Here is a 22,734-nt window from a genome sequence, read left to right on the forward strand (position 1 = left end):
GACATGAACTTGGGATGGGGCAGGGGTGGAGGGGGCTTAACCTGTGGGTCAGGAACTTGAGCTGGGGAGATCAGGAACTTGGAATGGGACAGGAACTTAGGCTGGGGGATGGGGCAGGAACCTGGGCTGGGGGTGCAGGAACTTGGGCTGGGATGGGACATGAACTTGGGCTGGGATGGGACATGATCTTGGGCTGGGGGTTGGGGCAGGAACTTGGGCTGGGATGGGGCAGGAACTTGAGCTGGGATGGGACATGATCTTGGGCTGGGGGTTGGGGCAGGAACTTGGGCTGGGATGGGGCATGAACTTGGGCTGAGGGTTAGGGCAGGAACTTGGGTGGGGCTGGAGGGGAAGGTCTTAACCTGTGAGAGTGAGCTCTCTCCTGTCTGGAGTCGGAAGCCAGAATGGCTCGAATTACACTTTGCGAAGTCACTGATTATGTAGGCAGGGCGGTTTAATTACACATTCCAGAGAAACTGCTGGGTGTGTCTTACCCTCCAAGTGGACCAATCAGCAATCAGATCATGTGATCAAGGGAACCCAGTCAAAGCATTTTTCTATTGCAAATAAACGCATCCATAAATATTGGCTAGGACACCGGTGGATAACTCCCCTGCTCTTCTTTGAAATAGCGTCCTGGGATCTTTCACATCCACTTGAGAGAGTAGACGGGGCCTCAGTTTAATGTCTCATCCAAAAGACGGCAACTCCGACAGTGCAGCACTCCCTCAACACTGCACTGGAGTGTCAGCCTAGATTTATGTGCTCAGGTTCCTGGAGTGGGACTTGAACCTACAACTATCCTGACTCAGAGGTGAGTGCTACCCACTGAGCCACAGCTGACACTATAAAGCATCTGCTTTATATAACTTTTTATCAGTTATAACTTGGATTTTCCTATTAATTGCTGCCCCAATAAAACTATATTCCTTCTCTATATTAGTTCTGGAACATGCTCTGAAATGTAGTTTGAGGAAGAGCTGTATTTTGAGATATCCACAAAGCACTTTTAATGAAATTACAAAGAATATCTTTCAGATTATAAATTGATTTTGAACTTGAGCAGATGGCTGCTAAGATGAAATGAATGTATAGAAATAACTCCAATGGAAGCTTGCTCAGGACAACATTAAGGAATATTTGTTCAATCAACACAGTCAAAGACAGAACAACTGGATATTCATATTATTATTTCTGGGAACTTGCCACATGCAAAAGCTGCCATGTATTGCTACATAACAACAGACACTGCAATCATATAAGTACTAAATAAATGTAATCTTTCTTTTCCCTATTTCTTCATTCCTTCTTCCCTTCCATCCATTTTTATGATGATACAGCAGGAGGTAAATCCCACCCCCGCCCCCCCGATAGCAGGCCTGAAAAACTGACGACCAAGTGTTTTAAAGTTTAATGAAGGGTTCCACAAAAGAGAATTTTTAAAATATAATTTCGATCCAGATAAACTTCAGAAGTATTTCCGCCATTGATTAATGCAGCCTCCCGCTCCTCTGTGAGGAATACACCAGAATTATTCCAGGAATAATTTCCTTTGAACAATCGTTCTTTAACCTTGGATTCCCCCCGTCCCCCCGCCCCCCTAAAAATGTTTCATTTATAAAGAAAATATCCTATGTCGGCTAAAATTGTCGCATTAAATTTTAATTTGCTGTCCTTTAATCTTTCACTGATGGTCTCCACCATCTGCTGCACTTATTCAATAAAGAGCAACATGAAATCTCACTCATAAACTACAAATGCTTCCATAAAATAGAAGGGACACTCAAACAGCATGACCCTCCACCTTTCAGCGCTCCCATTATATACCAGAGGGAATGTTTTTTTTCCATCTCCCAAGCGTTTTGTTTCACAATTCCTTCAATACAATGCTCCAAATGTCTGCATAATATCAAGGGAATAGGATAAAGATAACAATTGCAATATTTTTAACCACCTTACTATCAGGGTTCCTGCAGATTACATTTGATACCCATGCATGTCTATGGCTAAAGAGTAATGCTGCTTTCATTTAATCTGTTATATGTGACTGTAGATATATATTTACCTCTGTCTCTTTACAAAGGTTTGCAGACCTTATATTATAGGTGTCACATTAAACAAACAAAGCCGGTCATTCCAATATATGAGAAACTTTCCCACAAAAGAAATATCTTAATTTTCTTTAAAAGTATTAAATAAAGAAGGCAGTGTGACATCTAATTGATCTGAGTATCTAGCTAAGAACAGTTCGTCTCAAATTGAGTTAGGGGATGGAGCAATTATACCTTGCAGCCGTAAAAGGACAAACTGAGTTACATATAGCTGCACGTCAGCCGTAGGATAATACACTCTGTGTATTGTGGCATAATGCGCTTGTCCTTCTAAAACAGCGAATCCTCCGATCTATTGTCAGCAGCTTCACTGGCGATCCACTGGCCTATAGAAAATTGGCATCAATTACCAGTCTGTCACACTTCAGACGTCACATTCTGTCACACTTCAGACGTCACGTTCTATTACAGATGCAAAATGATCTTTTAAAAAAGCTAAAGAGAAATTTACAAGCAACCAGGATTATCTGGAGTTGCCTATTCTCCACAGGGAGTACTTAAAGGGACAGGCCATCGTATCACAGCTTCATATTAGCAGCTAAACATCACAAGTGTGCTTGGTCTTATCTGTGAGCAATGCCACAGGAGATCTGCTAACTACTAAAATAAGGTGGGGGGGGGGGGGTTACCAAAAAACATTTTATAAATGTTATGCCCGGCTTTATTAAGATCTAATCCAGGATTTTCCTACCAATAGAAATTATAAGACCGGTGTTTAATTGATTATTTTGATCTGGGATGTCACAAAGATGATTCTGTGTTGTTAGTGCATTACAGCATTTATTTTTGGGTGTTTCCCATTTTAAAAATATTTCATGTCTATATAATGGTTGCACATAAGAGAATAGATTTCGGAAATATATTTAATTTGGTACCAACGGCCACCTAATTTGTAGACTTTGCAATTTGCTTGAAAAAAATATACTGAATGATGTAGATACTATTGACATGGGCATTCATTGTGTGGAGTTTTTTAATGATCCATTTATAAACCACTAGAGCAAGGGAGCTTTCCTTTGGCTTATACCAAGGGCTTCAATTAAATAGTAGGACGATTATCCTTCATGTGCATTTATTCATCTCAGTGCTTGGTGAGTTTGATCACGTGTCTCATTTCTATTCCTCTTCTCTTGCACAGTGTCACTGAAAAGTTGCTCACAGGAACACTGTTGCAGATCCGCAAACCTCAGTCTTTGTTTTATGCTGTTGACACTAAGCCATTACTGTTAAGATAGTATCAGATATTATTCTAAGAATTGCATCTGAATAGTAGAGGTTTAGATGTTCAGATATGATTGCTTGTTCATTGATTTCAGTTACTGAAATGCTGTATATCTGTGGATTTGATTAGTTGCTCTTGTGGTTGTTGATTATTAGAAAGAGAAAAAACATTTATATAACGCCTTTCACAACCGCAGGACATCCCAAAGTGCTTTACAGCTAATGAAGACTTTTGAAATGTAGTCACTGTTGTAATATAGAAAACACGGCCCTGGGCACCGTGGACCACTTCCCATATCTCAGGAGCTTCCTATCAACAAGAGCAGGCATCGACGACGAGATCCAACACCACCTCCAGTGCGCCAGTGCAGCCTTCGGCCGCCTGAGGTAAAGAGTGTTTGAAGACTAGGCCCTCAAAACTGCCACCAAGCTCATGGTCTACAGGGCTGTAGTAATACCCGCCCTCCTGTATAGCTCAGAGACATGGATCATGTACAGCAGACACCTCAAGTCGCTGGAGAAATATCACCAACGATGTCTCCGCAAGATCCTACAAATTACCTGGGAGGACAGACGCACCAACGTTAGTGTCCTCGTCCAGGCCAACATCCCCAGCATTGAAGAACTGACCACACTCGATCAGCTCTGCTGGGCAGGGCACATAGTTCGCATGCCAGACATGAGACTCCCAATGCAACTTGGAACTCCTTCACGGCAAACGAACCAAAGGTGGGCAGCGGAAACGCTACAAGGACACCCTCAAAGCCTCCCAGATAAAGTGCGACATCCCCACTGACACCTGGGAGTCCCTGGCCCAAGACTGCCCTAAGTGGAGGAAGTGCATCTGAGAGGGCGCTGAGCACCTCGAGTCTCAACGCCGAGAGCATGCAGAAATCAAGCGCAGGCAGCAGAAAGAGCATGCGGCAAACCAGTCCCACCCACCCCTTCCCTCAACCACTATCTGTCCCACCTGTGACAGAGTCTGTGGCTCTCATATTGGACTGTTCAGCCACCAAAGAACTCACTTCACGAGTGGAAGCAAGTCTTCCTCGATTCCAAGAAACTGCCTACAATGATGATGATAGAAAACGCGGCAGCCAATGTGCACACAGCAAGGTCCCATAAAGAGCAATGAGGTAATGACCAGATAATCTGTTTTGGGGATTTCGGTTGAGTGATAAATATTGGCCTGGACTCCGAGGAGAAGTCCTCTGCTCTTCATCGAATAGTGCCATGGGATCTTTTACATCCACTTGAGAGGGCTGCAGAGCCTTTGTTTAGCGTCTCATACGAAAGACGGCACCTCGGACAGTGCAGCACTCCCCTGGAGTGACAGTCTGGATTATGTGCTTAGAAGATTGAACCCACAATCTTCTGACTCAGAGGGGAGTGTGTGCTTCCCACTGAGCCACAGCTGACACTTTGTTGTTCACTGTCTGCATTTTCGTGAGTGAAGTTTTCATGTACGATTTTACAAAATTCTTTGACAGATGCTAAATTGTCCCGTTACATAAAAAGCTACCCAATCAAAATGCACTATCTGTTGAGCAAAACATGCCGATTGGTCATTTTTAAATCAGTGAGACATCTGAGCCTGTCAAAAAAACAATATGTTAAGCAAAACATTGAGTGGTTATTTTATAGTCAATGAATTGCCGGCACAGGCACGATGGACTTCTTCTTTGCTGCATCATTCTATGATTCTATGAATGCCAATCAAAATGCTTTATTCCGTACCCTCGGGAAATTTCTGCCCCACAGACATTTCTGCCCTAAGAATATCTAGCGCCCAAGGAATGTACACCAGAGGCAATTTTTGTTAACTTTTTGGCTATATGAATGAATCTGAATCCAAGTAAGTGAGACTTGATAAATCTGCTGCTACATGTACTGACCTGTCGAAGTCAATGATGCTCAGGAGTGGAATTTCAAAAGGGTGAGTTGAGGATATTTTATTCTCCCAGCACTGAACATAGAAGGTCTAGTTATTATCCAATGCCAGTGCGTGCACAGCTTAGAAAAAGAAGTGAAATTGCTGTGATAAATATTTAGCGCAGAAAAAGAATACAGAAGCACTGGAGAAAGTGCAAAAAAGATTTACAAGGATGATACCAGAACTGAGAGGGTACAACTATCCGGAAAGACTATACAGATTGGGGCTTTTTTCTTTAGAATGAGAGGTGACCTGATAGAGGACTTCAAAATTACGAAGGGGTTCGATAGGGTAGATGTAGATATGTTTCCACTTGCAGGGGAATCCAAAACTAAGGCCATAATAGTCACGAATAGATCCAATAAAGAATTCAGGAGAATCTGCTTTATTCAAGAGAGTGGTAAGAATGGGGCACTCGCTACCACATGGAGCAGTTGAGGTGAATCGCACAGATGCATTTAAGAGGACGATAGATAAATATATGAGGGGAATAGGAATAGAAGGATATGTTGATCAGGTGGGATGAATTAAATACAGTGCTGGAAGGCTAGTGTGCAGCTTAAACACTGGTCTGTTTCTGTGCTGTAAATTCTATGTAAAAAATATTCATACAGAAGTATGTGCCAGAGCAATAGTAGAGGTAATATAATTGGTCTCGGTACTCCTGTGCTAGGGAACGGAAAATAATCAGCTTGGATTTCCACATTGTTTGCCATTCCCTTGCCATTGCTTGAAAGTGCATGGACATCCGGTGAAGGCAGGATCAGTCGAGTTGTGATCGGTCTCCTGATCAAATACATTTCTAGCGCTCACTGTCTAGGCCAGGGGTGTCCAGCTTCCTGAGCTGTGGCATTTCGGCCCCCGAAGTCCAAGCAGCTCAGTCCTATTTGCGTTTATATTTCATATTCCCTGGTTTGAATTTTGTTTCCCTGGAATTTTGGAAAGGAATGTTCTTAGTGCTGTTACCTTATTGGTGGATAAACCCCAAATCAGAACAACAATAACAACAACATACATTTCTATAGTGACGTTAACATCGTAAAACATCCTGAGGCACTTCACAGGAACGTTATCAAACAACATTTTACACTGAGCCACATAAGGAGATATTAGAGCAGATGGCCAAAAGCTTGGTCAAAGAGGTAGGTTTTAGGGAGTGTCTTAAAGGAGGAGAGTGAGGTAGAAAGACGGAGAGGTTTAGGGAGGGAATTCTAGAGCTTAGGACCTAGGCAGCTGAAGGTATAGCCGTCAGTGGTGAAGCAATTAAAATCGCAGATGCTCAAGAGGGCAGAATTAGAGGAATGCAGATATCTCGGGGAGGTTGGGGGAGCTGGAGAAGATTACGGAGATAGAGAGGATGAAAACTTTAAAAACAAAGGCATTGCTTACCCGGTCACCAATGAAGGTCAGCGAGCACAGTGGTGACGGGTGAGCGGGACTTGGTGAGAGTTAGGACACGGGCAACAGCGTTTTGGGTGACCTCTAGTTTATGTAGGGTAGAATGTGGGAATATTCTAGTCTAGAGGTAACAAAGACATGGATGAGGGTTTCAACAACAGATGAGCTGAGGCAGGGGCAGAGTTGGGCGATGTTCTGGAGGTGCAAATAGGCGGTCTTTGTGATGGCGCAGTTACGTGGTCTGAAGCTCATTTCAGGGTCAAGTATGACACCAAGGTTACATACAGTCTGGTTCAGCCTCAGACAAATGCTAAGGGAGAGGGATGGAGTCAGTGGCTAGGGAATGGAGTTTGTAGCAGAGACCGAAGTTTCCAATACTTAGAGGACATTTCTACTCATCCAGCACTGGATGTCGGACAAGCAGTCTAACAATTTAGAGACCATAGAGAGTGTCAAGAGAGGTGGTGAGGTAGTCAGGGTGTAGTCAGCTTACATGTGAAAATTGATGCTGTGTTTTTGAATGATGTCACTGAGGGGCAGCATGAGCACTAAGGTCTGTTAGTATCAGCAATGGGAACCTGGTTTTAAAATTCGTATATCGCCTCCAAGACTCCATGCTACACATCCATATGGCTCACAAAGACAAAAAGGTTGATTACCCGTGTTGGCTCACACATGGAGACTGGCCACTTGGGCACAGTGTCAGAGAGTGACATGTGGAATCGCATCCAGCTTAAAAGGGAGGAAATTGGAAGTGAATAGAATACAATGTTCAAATGGCCTTCACCCTTTCTCAACGCCCTTAGTCATCTAATTTTGCTGAGTATGCATCCAGTTTTTTATATAGGTGGAGTGTAGGCAGTCAGTTAGAAAGAGGAGGTGCAACTTGAGGCATGAGTTGTCAATCAGGAAGAAGAAATACAATATAGGACTAGGAGCCAAGAATTAATCAGGAATAAAGAGATGTGGAAGCAGGAAGATAATCTAGCCAACTGAGTTTAAATACCTCCTGATTTTTTTTCTTCCTTCAGTTTTCTCTTCTCTCCTGAAGACACTGATTCATGAGAGGGTTCAGTTCCACAGGTGTCAACTGCCCTTTGGGACCTCAATCCAGTGGCCCTTCTTCATCTGTAAGCCCAGCCAGTGAGTGCTGTTGCACCATAGCATCGGGCCTGATCCTGTCCCCATCTAACATTCACACACGTGTACTTTCCAGCAAGGATCACTGGCTATTAATCAGGAGTAGGATGCTCAGGCCTATTTTTTTTTTTCCCCCTCTTATGCCCAGGTGTGGAAAGAAAGAAAGAAAGAGAAAGAGATAGAAAGAGTAACTTGCATTTATATAGCGCCTTGCATGACCACCGATGTCCCAAAGCACTTTCCAGCCAATGAAGTACTTTTGGAGTATAGTCACTGTTGTAATATAGGAAATGCGGCAGCCAATTTGTGCACAGCAAGCTCCCACAAACAGAAATTTGATAATGACCAGATAATCTGTTTTTGTTGTGTTGATTGAGTGATAAATACCATTCAGAACACCGGGGATAACTCCCCTTCTTCGAAATAGTGCCATGGGATCTTTTATGCCCATTTGAGAGTGCAGACGGGGCCTCGGTTTAATGTCTCAAGAAAGTCGGCACCTCCGACAGTGCAGCGCTCCCTCAGTACTGCACTGGAGTGTCAGCCTAGATTTAAGTCCCTGGAGTGGGACTTGAACCCACAACCTTTTGAATCAGTGGCAAGGGTGAGCCACTGGCTGACACTGTCACTGAGGCCACTTGTAACTCTCTTGCTGCCACGCTGGCCTAAGGTTAGCATATTTAGCCACTGGTACAAAGATTGTGCCTTGCACATTCCTTGTCTTTATTGCTCAAAACATGCACTAAACCATCAGGGCTTCTTTCTGGTTCCTGGAAAAAATAAGGCAGTTCATTCATATCCTGACTGTGTGATTTACTTGCCACTACACCCTTTCAAATTTATAGGATACTGCAGCTGTGAAAGATTGCATCTACAATATGCAGTATTCCTATCAAGATTGGCAGCTTGTCCGCTGACTAAGGGTGAGCCAGACTGAAATAACTCACTCGTCGCGTGAATCGCTTCAATTTGCCATTTGAAGTGATGACCAATGAGGTGATCAAGGATGATTAACATTTGTTTAAATTTAGCCTCCGCCCTGCTTTGATATTTTTAGTGTCTGTGTTTCTACCAGGCTTTGAATAACGAGGCAGTAACGTGTGTTTGAAGCAGGGCATGTTAGCAGTAAAACAGCTGTGCTAACAATTTGTCAAAATAACCTAAATATGTTTTTTTAATTTGTTTTGGTGGGTAGGGAGTGATGGAAGGAGCAAAGAAATGGCTAATATTTTGAGATCATTATCGCTCATTTAGGCGAGGGGTTGAGCATTTAAGGCGGAGATAGAGAGATTTTTGAGCGATAAGGGAGTAAAGGGTAATGGGGAGCGGGCGGGGAAGTGGAGCTGAGTCCATGATCAGATCAGCCATGATCTTATTGAATGGCGGAGCAGGCTCGAGGGGCCAAATGGCCAACTCCCGCTCCTATTTCTCATGTTTCTTATTTCCCTTTTTACCACCTTTCAGCCTAACCTCATTGCATAGCAGCATGGCCAGGTAGGGAATGGTATGGATTGATTCCATGTGACCTCTATCAGTGCGATTTTCCTCAAGAGTGCGCAGGACCCACCAGATTGTCCAATCACAACACGATCTTCTTTCTTACCCCCGTCCCCTCATTTCTTTTCTCCTCTCCTGAAAGTGCTGACACGTGCTGGCGATGGTTCCATAAATATTGGATTCCTCTAGTATCATGTTCAAGTGACCATTCTTCGCATTGAGACCAGACAGTGCGCTATTCACCCTCTGGGGGAACATTGCAGCTGAGCTGGAGCTTATCCTTGCTTGATGGTCATGTATTTTTTTTAACACAGCGAATTGTTATGATCTGGAATTCTCTGCCTGAAAGGGCAGTGGCAGCAGATACAATAGTAATTTGCGTAAGGGAATTGGAGAGGGAAAAAATTGCAGGGCTATACTGAGTGGGGCTAATTAGATAGCTCTCAAAGAGCCGGGACAAGGATGAAATGCCAAATGGCCTCCTTCTATGCACATTTCCAGAAAAAATTGTAACCTCCATCTGACATCACCTAAAGATTTGGTTGGAGGCTAATTAGGGTGCTAATGGGGACAGGACAGTAAATTTTGCACTGGAAAATGGTTTGCGTCGGCAGCCACAAAATTCATCAGCTGGGCCCGGAGTGTGGAGCGGAGCGCTAAGGGAGGTGTTCCTCTCTGAGGGTGCTGGGCTGGCTGAGCAACTGAAAATCCCCAGCTAAAGAGACGGCCTAAGAGAGACTTCCCTGGGAAAAAGAAAATCGCAAAAAAAAACACAAAAAACATTCCCAAAACCATGCTCACCCCACATAAACATAAATTGCAAAAATATAAAATAAAAAAACAATCACACTTACCTCAGGTCACCGTTCTGCCCTCACAACAGCTCGGACCGCCCGCTTTCCCAGGCGATCCCACTAGGGCGCGCTGCGAGGCGCTATGGGTGCCCCAAAAAACAAGTTTCAGCACGGTGTCACAACCGGGGAGTTGCACACCGGCTCGACTGTCCCGGGTGGTAACGCTCCGCGCCCCCGCAAAACCGTCACCGAATGTCCCGGCAGGGCGCTGGAAGCTGGCTGCCCAGCCAGAAATCATTTCGCCGCCGTTACCACCCCTCCGGCAACAGACTACATTTCCACCCCTTAATATATATACGGAGAATTTCCCCAAGCAATCTGAGCAAAGATCATTTTAGTTTGAAGAGATCTCAAAAAAATACATCTAAGGAGTTGCACACACTTGTTATAAGCTGGAGGGCAGGACCCGGAGGCTTAATGCAGCGCATTTGGAAAATGGTGACATGATAGGTCCAAGTCAGCATGGATTTGTGAAAGGGAGATCATGCTTGACAAATCTTCTGGAATTTTTTGAGGATGTTTCCAGTAAAGTGGACAAAGGAGAACCAGTTGATGTGGTATATTTGGACTTTCAGAAGGCTTTCGACAAGGTCCCACACAGGAGATTAATGTGCAAAGTTAAAGCACATGGGATTAGGGGTAGTGTGCTGACGTGGATTGAGAACTGGTTGTCAGACAGGAAGCAAAGAGTAGGAGTAAATGGGTACTTTTCAGAATGGCAGGCAGTGACTAGTGGGGTACTGCAAGGTTCTGTGCTGGGGCCCCAGCTGTTTACATTGTACATTAATGATTTAGACGAGGGGATTAAATGTAGTATCTCCAAATTTGCAGATGAAACTAAGTTGGGTGGCAGTGTGAGCTGCGAGGAGGATGCTATGAGGCTGCAGAGTGACTTGGATAGGTTAGGTGAGTGGGCAAATATATGGCAGATGAAGTATAATGTGGATAAATGTGAGGTTATCCACTTTGGTGGTAAAAACAGAGAGACAGACTATTATCTGAATGGTGACAGATTAGGAAGGGGGAAGGTGCAGCGAGACCTGGGTGTCATGGTACATCAGTCATTGAAGGTTGGCATGCAGGTACAGCAGGCGGTTAAGAAAGCAAATGGCATGTTGGCCTTCATAGCGAGGGGATTTGAGTACAGGGGCAGGGAGGTGTTGCTACAGTTGTATAGGGCCTTGGTGAGGCCACACCTGGAGTATTGTGTAGAGTTTTGGTCTCCTAACTTGAGGAAGGACATTCTTGCTATTGAGGGAGTGCAGCGAAGATTCACCAGACTGATTCCCGGGATGGTGGGACTGACCTATCAAGAAAGACTGGATCAACTGGGCTTGTATTCACTGGAGTTCAGATGAATGAGAGGGGACCTCATAGAAACGTTTAAAATTCTGACGGGTTTGGACAGGTTGGATGCAGGAAGAATGTTCCCAATGTTGGGGAAGTCCAGAACCAGGGGTCACAGTCTATGGATAAGGGGTAAGCCATTTAGGACCGAGATGAGGAGAAACTTCTTCATCCAGAGAGTGGTGAACCTGTGGAATTCTCTACCACAGAAAGTAGTTGAGGCCAATTCACTAAATATATTCAAAAGGGAGTTGGATGAAGTCCTTACTACTCGGGGGATCAAGGGGTATGGCGAGAAAGCAGGAAGGGGGTACTGAAGTTTCATGTTCAGCCATGAACTCATTGAATGGCGGTGCAGGCTAGAAGGGCTGAATGGCCTACTCCTGCACCTATTTTCTATGTTTCTATGTAACACTGTGCTATGTGGTGTTGTGGATACAGATTTGTCTCTGTAATTCCCCATGTGGTGAGTTCCCATTCTTGGCGTTGGTGTACGCTTCTTCCCGGATTTCTCTCCATGCCTCCTGGGAACCAATTACCGAGCAGCGTTAGTGGGGCCATGGGAGGAGGTCCCTACATTACAACAGTGACTACATTTCAAAAACGTATTTGCTGTAAAGCACTTTGGGACATCCTGAGGTCATGAACAGCACTATGTAAATGCACATCTTTCTTTCTTAACTGCCCATTCGAACGTAAAATGATGACTGGCACTGGGAGGGGGCTGAAAGAAGGGAGAAAATAACTTTAAATGGAAAGGTTTAAAGGGTTAAATTGCGAAGAAATTGTGAAAGTCAAACATTTGGGTCTCTCCAAGTATCTAGTACCTTGTCTGATTACTGCTGTGTTTTTGCTTCTATTCCCTCTTTCTCCCTCTCACCTACTAGTATCAGCTTGCAGACTGCCATGGAAATTCCTGTTTTGCTTCAATCAGTCAATGGGAGTGAACTGCCCTCAAGCACCGTGTTCGCCTTAGTTTGAAACAAACAGCCTTCGTGATGAGGTAGAGCCCCGCCCAGAAGTCAGAGACGTTGAGACTTGCTGAAATCCTTCAGCCCCGCTCAGTATTCAAAGACGATGACAGGGATGAAGCAGATTGAAAAATTTCTGAAGAAACAGACCTCGACTCTGACTAGAAGCCGCGTTGATAAAGATGGCCTTTTCCCGGGAACGCTGAAGCGACGGCCGAGTGCCTCCAAGATACTTCCTTTTTTAAAGGATGCGGTGCCCGGGAATGACAGCCCTAGCCCGAAGGATGAATTTAGCCCAGACATTGGATGCCTGGAGAGTAAATGGACAGACACAGAGGATGACCTGACGAGTCCTTCCCTGTCGTCAGGAGAAATCAGCCCCAACGGGTCCACACTCAGCAGCAAGTTGTGGCATCTCTCGGATACCCCGGAGAATATCGTGGAGCATGTGCTGGAGGGACTGCTGGAGACACCAAAGAACAGCATTGACGCAGGTAAGTGTGAAACCACTGCCAACAACTCGAACTGACAGAAGCCGTATCTGTGCCACCTGAGTAAGAAATGTAACTGTCATAAATCACGGCGAGGGTGCCGGGTAATGATGAGCACTGTCTGCACAGAGCTAGAAATGCCAATTGATCACATTCTGAGTAGATCAGACTTTTGAATCTGGATTCAGGTCAACTACCACAAATCAGGCGGCAATTTCTCTGGCTCCGTGCCAAAGGTTGCGAAAGCACGTTTAGAGCTCATCCAAGATAAGAGCAAAATGCTTTCAGTGCTTCAAGCTCCATTTGTTATTCTACTTCCAAACCCAAATGATCCTGTGGTCTCCTTTGAAAGACATTTTGCAATTGGATGATGAATGGGCCTGTAGCCCCCTGTAACCCAGGCTGCGGCTCTCCATTAAACGTGAGTGCTGAATCGGAGATTTGAATTGTGACAAAATGACGATATTCCAGAAAATTGAGCAAATATAAATTAAATGTGTCTGTTTCTTTCAAAATCATGGCAGCAGGAGGTCATAATGTTCCTGCACATTCTGCAGTGTTTTCATTGTCCAATCACGATATTTGCCTCCAACATGACAGGTGCTGGTCACTCTGAAGGGAGTTGCCATTTTTCTCAGGGAGAGGGAATCGGGTTGCTGGTACAGTCATGAGTCAGTGGATAGCTGTCCATTTTGCCGAGCAGCCTGGCAGTGGCATGTCACCTAGGTCAGCCCTGGTACAATGGGTCTGATGCCTTGGCATTGGAAAAGCAATGGCAGCAGGGGGGGTGGGGGTTTGTAACCTGGAGGGGTAGGTGGGTTTGGGTGCAGATTAAAAGTGGCAAAAATATGAGCGCATCAGGAAGTCGGCTCCAACCCGCCAACTTCCGTGTTTAACTGGAGCGCGTTAGGTTACTCACGCGCAACCCCTCGGGAAAGGCAGATTGCCTATTAACATTTGCTAATCACTCAAATGCTATTTCAACCCAGTTTTAAATTTAACCGCACAACTATTGGTTTCCAGGGCAAGTAAGGCAAGAACATAGCGACAATTGAGGAGGCTGATTCAAACTCATGGAAATACTGCAATAAATACTCAGCACTCACTGCTGCTTTCTGACCGACTGCCGCTTGAGAGGTTACTTTCTACACTTTGTGAATTATATCAGGACGGGTGGCACCTTGGCTGCCTTAGATTGGACCGTGGATGAGCAGTAGTAGCAGCAGCCTGCTGCTGAGAACCTGCAGCTGGGCACCAGCAGAGAGGGCACCAGCAGAGAGGACACCAACAGAGGGGACACTAGCAGAGAGAGCACCAGCAGAGAGGACACCAGCAGAGGGGACACCAGCAGAGGGGACACCAGCAGAGAGGACATCAGCAGAGAGGGCACCAGCAGAGAGAGCACCAGCAGAGGGGACACCAGCAGAGGGGACACCAGCAGAGAGGGCACCAGCAGAGAGAGCACCAGCAGAGGGGACACCAGCAGAGGGGACACCAGCAGAGAGGGCACCAGCAGAGGGGACACCAGCAGAGGGGACACCAGCAGAGAGGACACCAGCAGAGGGGACACCAGCAGAGAGGACACCAGCAGAGGGGACACCAGCAGAGGGGACACCAGCAGAGAGGGCACTAGCAGAGGGGACACCAGCAGAGAGGGCACCAGCAGAGAGAGCACCAGCAGAGAGGACACCAGCAGAGGGGACACCAGCAGAGGGGACACCAGCAGAGGGGACACCAGCAGAGGGGACACCAGCAGAGAGGGCACCAGCAGAGAGGGCACCAGCAGAGGGGACACCAGCAGAGAGGACACCAGCAGAGGGGACACCAGCAGAGAGGACACCAGCAGAGGGGACACCAGCAGAGAGGGCACTAGCAGAGAGGACACCAGCAGAGAGGGCACTAGCAGAGAGGACACCAGCAGAGAGGACACCAGCAGAGAGGACACCAGCAGAGAGGGCACCAGCAGAGAGGACACCAGCAGAGAGGACACCAGCAGAGAGGGCACTAGCAGAGAGGACACCAGCAGAGAGGGCACCAGCAGAGAGGACACCAGCAGAGAGGACACCAGCAGAGGGGGCACCAGCAGAGAGGGCACCAGCAGAGGGGTGTAGCTCTCAGGAGACACCTTCAGCCACACAGGGTTTACAGGCAGGGGCTGAGTTTCCTTGACATGCAGTGCATCAGGAGGCTCAGGTTGTCGCACCCGGTGATGGCAGACAGCTGCAGCCTCCTACTAGAAGACCTGCTCCCTGCTGGACCTGGCGGCCACGCGTTACCAATGGCTGTCGAAGTGACCACCAACCTCAACTGTTTTGCCTCCGGATCCTTTCAGGGCTTTACCAGAGACATATCCAGGATCTCTCAGTTGGCGGCCCACAAATGCATAAGACACGAGATCGATGGGTTGTTTACCAGAGTTAGCAATTATGTGTGGGTTTGCGTCACTGGCTGGCTTCCCACAGGTGCAGGGAATCATCGACTGCAATTGACGTGGCAATCTGGGCACCCCCTGAACATAGAAACATAGAAAATAGGTGCAGGAGTAGGCCATTCAGCCCTTCGAGCCTGCACCGCCATTCAATGAGTTCATGGCTGAACATGCAACTTCAGTACCCCATTCCTGCTTTCTCGCCATACCCCTTGATCCCCCTAATAGTAAGGACTTCATCTAACTCCTTTTTGAATATATTTAGTGAATTGGCCTCAACAACTTTCTGTGGTAGAGAATTCCACAGGTTCACCACTCTCTGGGTGAAGAAGTTTCTCCTCATCTCGGTCCTAAATGGCTTACCCCTTATCCTTAAACTGTGACCCCTGGTTCTGGACTTCCCCAACATTGGGAACATTCTTCCTGCATCGAACCTGTCTAAACCCGTCAGAATTTTAAACATTTCTATGAGATCCCCCCTCATTCTTCTGAACTCCAGTGAATACAAGCCCAGTTGATCCAGTCTTTCTTGATATGTCAGTCCCGCCATCCCAGGAATCAGTCTGGTGAACCTTCGCTGCACTCCCTCAATAGCAAGAATGTCCTTCCTCAAGTTAGGAAACCAAAACTGTACACAATACTCCAGGTGTGGCCTCACCAAGGCCCTGTCCAACTGTAGTAACACCTCCCTGCCCCTGTACTCAAATCCCCTCGCTATGAAGGCCAACATGCCATTTGCCTTCTTAACCACCTGCTGTACCTGCATGCCAACCTTCAATGACTGATGTACCATGACACCCAGGTCTCGTTGCACCTCCCCTTTTCCTAATCTGTCACCATTCAGATAATAGTCTGTCTCTCTGTTTTTACCACCAAAGTGGATAACCTCACATTTATCCACATTATACTTCATCTGCCATGCATTTGCCCACTCACCTAACCTATCCAATTCACTCTGCAGCCTCATAGCATCCTCCTCACAGCTCACACTGCCACTCAACTTAGTATCATCCACAAATTTGGAGATACTACATTTAATCCCCTCGTCCAAATTATTAATGTACAATGTAAACAGCTGGGGCCCCAGCACAGAACCTTGCGGTACCCCACTAGTCACTGCCTGCCTTTCTGAAAAGTCCCCATTTACTCCTACTCTTTGCTTCCTGTCTGACAACCATTTCTCAATCCATGTCAGCACACTACCCCCAATCCCATGTGCTTTAACTTTGCACATTAATCTCTTGTGTGGGACCTTGTCGAAAGCCTTCTGAAAGTCCAAATACACCAGAAAACAACCAGGAATATTCGTGAACCAAAGTGCTTCCACTCCATCAATGTGCAGCTGGTGTGTAGCCACAAAAAATATATTTCTGCAGGTGTGCGCAAGATTCCAGGGGAGCTGTCATGATCCTTTCGTCCTGCAGCAGTCCAAACTCCCACATGGCTTTGGCCGTGCAAGAAAACGTAAGTGGTGGCTGCTAGGAGGCAAGGGATGCGCACTGTAAATTTGGCTGATAGCGCCCATCAGAAACCCTACTAATGAAGCCCAACATCGCTGCAATGACTGCCATATGACCACCAGATGTGTGATCGAACAAGCTGTCGGCATGCTGAAGATGCACTTCAGGTGCCTAGACAGATCTGGAGATGCCCTTCAGTATGCACCAGCTCGGATGTCCAGAATGGACGTGGTGTGCTGTGCGCTGTGCAACATTGCACAGCAGCGAGGTTCGGACCCCGCAGGCTCACATCGTCTGCGGACAAATCCGAGGAGGTGGAGGAGGAGGGTGATGAAGGCAATGCAGCACTAGCTGCTCACATTGCTGCTCGGGATGCCGCAGTTGCCCTTACTAATGCAAGGGTTACTTGGGTTGCACCAGCGAACCAATGTCAGAACCACATGCAACGGTCACTTTTCCCATCCCCCCCCAATGCCACTGGTCCCGCAAACAACCAACCACCCCTTGCATATCCCGCCCCCCTATTGGGCACTGTCAATTCATGTCTTCCCATTCATCATCAAGCAAGTTAAAAGATGACTTGCCACCCAGCAACCAAGAAAGGGCATAACGGAAAAGTGCTGCAAAAGAATATCATTTACGTGCTTTTACAAAATAACAGTAAAAATGATAATGAGGCGGCTGCATTAAAATGCCACAGACAGATGTGCTGAACTTCTGGGTTTACCACATGATATCGGACCCCCCCCACCTCACCTCCCTGCTCCCAACGCACCTCCGACTTAATATCAGGGACAATGTGTTTGAATGCTGCCATTCAATGATAGATGCCCAAACAAGTCTCTGATGGTCTTGTTGTGTACTCCATGGGTGGTCTTGTTAATGGTTGTGTGTATAGATGAATGACTCGTGGCAGTGTCCCAACTCTTAAGTCAGAAGGTTGTGGCTTCAAATCCCATTCCAAGACTTGCACACATAATCTCCACTGGCACTTCAATGCTGTACTGAGCGAACGATGCACTTCAAAGGGGAATGACTGCACCTCAGAAGATCGTTCATTTGATGCAGAGTGCTTTGGGGCTTCCCGAGATGATGGGATAAGGCAATCATCTCCTCTGTTATTGGACTGGGCTCACAATACAAACACTTTCCATAAGTGGAAGTTCAATTTGGCTGAGATGCCAGTTCAATAACAGCCGCTTGTAACCTTTCTTTTCAAGTTGCACCGCCTTCTGCAGTTTAATTGTGCACTCATCGTGTTATTGGCTTAACAATTTCACACATATGAGGGTTATACTGTCCAGAATCTTATAATTGTAAAGTGACGCACTCCACAAGATTAATACCCAATCAAAGAGGCTTTCTGTGGGAGACATTTGCCTAAATGTTAATACAATAGCAGTGGTAAAGTTACGCTGGCTGTTGCGTTCTGTACCCGGATTAGGTATTTTGAATGTGTGATTCCTGTCTTAAGTGATTTCTGCTGCACTTTGAGAAACTCACTGCTTGGCTGATCCCTCAAAATGATCCACATCCAAAAATGAGCACATTTCAACTTTGTTTCATAATTCCAAATAAAAGTTGCACTCTGAGTGGTGATTTACTGAGGTTGAACATGATGCTGACATTCAGTGCCATTTGGCCCATCGTGTCTGTGCCAGTTAAAAAACAGCTATCCAGCCTAACTCCACTTTCCAACTCTTGGTCCGTAGCCCTGTAGGTCATGACACTTTAAGTGTACATCCAAGTACTTTTTAAATGTGATGAGGGTTTCTGCCTCTAGCACCTTTTAAGGCAGCGCGTTCCAGACCCCACCATCTTCTGGGTGAAAAGATTTCTCCTCAACTTCCCTCTAATCCTTCTACCAATGACTTTAAATCTATGCCCCCTGATTATTGACCTCCCTGCTAAGGGAAATAGGTCCTTCATATCCATTCTATCTAGGCCCCTCATAATTTCATACACCTCAATTGAATCTCCCTTCAGGCTCCTCTGTTCCAAAGAAAGCAACCCCAGCCTATCCAATGTTTCCTCATTGCTAAAATCTTCTCTGTACCCTCCCGAGTGCAATCACATCTTTCCCGTAATGTGGTGATCAGTACTGTACACAGTACTCTAGTTGCGGCCTAACTAGTATTTTAATGGGCCCAAGTTTCGGGCCTCGCCTAGAACGGCGCAGCCCCGACCTGGACGCCCGTTTTTCGCGCCAGAAAGTGCGCCTAAAAAAAACGTACCTATTCTCCGGCTCCCTGCTGGTCCTCTGGAGCTGGGCGCGGCTCAGCACGAGCTGTGGGGGACGGAGCCAGGTCCCTGCGCTGCAAACAGTGCTGGGACCTCTGCACAGGCGCGCTACAGTGGGCGCACATGTGCAGTAGCTCCAGGCCCCTAAAACTGTGTGGGAGGGGCCCGAAGCATGCAGCCCCTAGCCCTGGCCCAATGGCTCACTGGGGCTGCGTGCATAAGGCTCACCTCCCACACCCAGCTCCTGCTTCCTCCCGACCGGACCCGACTCCCACTCCCCCCCCACCCCCCGCCGCCCCCGGACTGGACCCGACCCGGCCCACCCGCCCCCCCGCCCCCCCCCGGACCCGACCCGACCCCCGCTCCCACTCTTGGGCTCGGCCGGGCCAGGCCCGGCCCGTTCAGCCTCCCTCTCCTCTCTTCCCACCCCTCCCTTCCTCCCCTCCCTTCTCCCTCCCCCCCCCTCTCCCCTCCCCTCCCTCCCTCCCTCTTCCCCCTCCCTCTCCCCCCCTCCTCCTCCCCCCACCGCCCCCTCCCCCCTCCCCCCCGTCCTCCTCCCACCTCCTCCCCCTCCCCTCCCTCCCTCCCTCTCCCCCCCTCTCTCTCCCCCCCTCCTCCTCCCCCCACCTCCCCCTCCCCTCGCTGTCAGAAACACAGACACAGACAGACAGAGAGATAGAGACACTACAGAGACACACTGGGGGGGGGGGGGGGGGTCCCTGCACGCTGATGGAGGACTCCCGGTGCTGCAGTCGGTGAGTAGAAAATGTTTTATTTATTGATTTTTTTATTTTTTTAAATTTTTTATTAATTTTTTTTGGTTGATTTATTGATGTATTTATCATTTATTATTGATGATGGCTCTTTATTTGTAAAACTGAAGTGTTTAATGTTTGTAAACATCCCTTTAAACCCCCCCCCCCATTGCCTAAACTTTCAAAACGGACGTAAGTGGCCGGACACGCCCCCTTTTGAAGAAAAAAAATCTGTTCCAAACTGAAACTGTTCTAACTGACTAGAACTGGAGCAAACTAAATGCCGAGAATTGCAATTTCTAAGATACTCCATTCTAAACCAGTTGCTCCAAAAAAACAGGAGCAACTCAGGCCGAAACTTGGCCCCATACAGTTCAAGCATAACCTCCTTGCTCTTGTATTCTAAGCCTTGGCTAATAATGGCAAGTATCCCATATACCTTCTTAACCACCTTATCTACCTGGCCTGCTATCTCAGGGATCTGTGGGCATGTACTCCAAGGTCCCTCTGTTCCTCTACACTTCTCAGTGTCCTGTCATTTATTGTGTATTCCCTAGCTTTGTTAACCCTCCCCAAATACCTCACACTTCTCCAGAATGAATTCCATTTGCCACTTTTCTGCCCACCTGACCAGTCCATTACTACCTTCCTGCAGTCTGCAGCTTTCTCCCTCACTGTCAATCACACGGCCAATTTTTGTATCTGCAAACTTCTTAATCATGCCGCCTACATTGAAGTCTAAATCATTGATGCATACCACAAAAAGCAAGGGACCTAATACTGAGCCCTGCAGAACCCCACTGGAAACAGCCTTCCAGTCACAAAAACACCCATCAACTATTACCCTTTGCTTCCTGTCACTGAGCCAGTTTTGGATCCAACTTTGCCACTTTCCCCTGGATCCCAGGGGCTTTTACTTTTCTGACCAGTCTGCCATGTGTGACCTAGTCAGAAGCCTCGCTAAAATCCACCTAGAGTACATCAAATGCACTGCCTCATCGACCCTCCTCGTTACCTCCTCAGAACATTCAATCGTTAGTCAGACACGACCTTCCCTGCTGCTTTAGCCTTGTTCTTTCATTGAGACCAGCCTTTAATGGCATTTTTTAGTGAAAGAAAGACTTGCATTTATATCACACCTTTCACGACCACCAGCCTTTCAAAGCGCTTTACAGCCAATGAAGTACTTTTGAGTGTAGTCACTGTTGTAAGTGAATAATCATTCCTCAGTATTGCTGTCTATGTGGAAACCACCAATTTTGGGAGTAAATTATCGGCTAAAGTTAAGACAATATGTGGAGAAAGAGTAGGTTACAGTGGACAAGAAGGAGACCCCTTAAAGAAATTCAGCCCCGTTTTCTGTTTTCATAAAACTTAAAAACCTATGGCAATAGTTTTACATTATTTAGATGATTCAGCAAGCTTTTTAAACACAATTGAAAAACATAAATGTGCAAAATTCTCTGCAATTGAGTTTAAAGGACCACTAAATTGACAGTCTCACTTAGGGAGGAGGTAAGGATGGCTAACGCAGAAAAAACTGTCACTGGTGTACTACGCACCACTGTTTTGGGCTTAACATTACGGCACATTTATCCCTCGGGTAGAGAGTTTATTCTGCACATCAATATTGTACCTGACCTGGGAACTTGTAATACTGACACTGATTGCATAAGAGAAAGACCAAAAATGTTTCACAATCAATAAATTACTCTTGAAGTGTATTTACTGTTGTCATGTAGGCAAGCCCAGCCATCTATAATTCTCTGCCTCAGAGAACTGTGGAGGCTAGGTCATTGAATATATTTAAGGCAGAGATAGACAGATTTTTCAGTGATAAGGAAATAAAGGGTTATGGGGAGCGGGCAGGGAAGTGGAGCTGAGTCCATGATCAGATCAGCCATGATCTTATTGAATGCCGGAACAGGCTCAAGGGACCAAATGGCCTACTCCCGCTCCTATTTCTTATGTTCTTATGTTGTTACACACAGCAAGATCCCACGAATAGCAAATGAGAAGAATGACCAATTAATTTGTTTTATTTAAGTTGCAAATATTGGCCAGAACATCAAGACAACTTTGTGCACAGTGCCATAGATCTTTTGCTTCCATCTAAACAGGCAGCCACAGCCTTGGTTTAGCATCTCATCTGAAAAATGGATAAAGTGGAAAAGTGTCCTCTTCCCTGGACTGACAATCAGCCTGTGATTTACCCAAATTACAGACTGTGATCCGCTATCTCAGCACAGAAACATCTACCTGGGGATTTCCTTTTCTCCCAAAGCCATCGGGGGAGGAACAAGTCAAATGTACTTGAATGGAGCACATTCTGTTTAATCCTCCTATAAGACTAGTTAATACAGTACTACATTGACTAGTGCCAGATGAATGGATAGGTAAGAACAGAATTGAAGTCTATAGTGTATGAAACACAATGGTTCTTGTGATGTTGGAACTTTGGAAATGTCACCTTCGGAATGTGACTGGTCACAATAGAAGAAAACAGATAGTAATATTAGAATGGTGTTCTGCCAGGTTATCTTGGGGATCGGGGAGACTTTCTGCATTGGTTTTGTTTCTTGGGAATATTACCAGTAGTTACTAAAATAACAAAAATGACTTGCATTTATATAGCGCCTTTTACAACCTCAGGACATCCCAAAGCGCTTTACAGCCAATGAAGTCCTTTTGAAGTCTAGTCACCGTTACAATGTAGAAAATGCGGCAGCCAATCTGCCTAACCTCATTTAGAAGACAAAATAAATAGAACTGTGTCAATGAAGGGACTAATCATACCTGGTCTGTCAAAAAAATGGGTTTAGTGGGCTTTCTTAAAATGGCAAAAGTTTGCTGTGACAGTAAAATGATTTTGTTTCCAGACAAAAAT

At 46.3% G+C, this 22,734-nt stretch overlaps 2 protein-coding genes across 2 annotated transcripts in view; one reads left to right on the top strand and one right to left on the bottom strand.

Moving 5' to 3' along the window:
- med24 (mediator complex subunit 24) overlaps positions 1 to 22,734 on the bottom strand; it is a 590,098-nt gene that overhangs the window by 123,369 nt on the left and 443,995 nt on the right. The gene's annotated exons all lie outside the window — the stretch shown is intronic.
- rapgefl1 (Rap guanine nucleotide exchange factor (GEF)-like 1) overlaps positions 1 to 22,734 on the top strand; it is a 129,195-nt gene that overhangs the window by 41,124 nt on the left and 65,337 nt on the right. The window contains exon 2 of the mRNA XM_070863980.1: positions 12,389 to 12,966. Coding sequence (XP_070720081.1) covers positions 12,579 to 12,966 — 388 coding nt within the window. The 5' untranslated portion in view covers positions 12,389 to 12,578. The remainder of the gene's footprint in view (positions 1 to 12,388; positions 12,967 to 22,734) is intronic.

Source organism: Pristiophorus japonicus, chromosome 21 (genome assembly GCF_044704955.1).
Source record: "Pristiophorus japonicus isolate sPriJap1 chromosome 21, sPriJap1.hap1, whole genome shotgun sequence".
Lineage (NCBI taxonomy): Eukaryota > Metazoa > Chordata > Chondrichthyes > Pristiophoridae > Pristiophorus > Pristiophorus japonicus.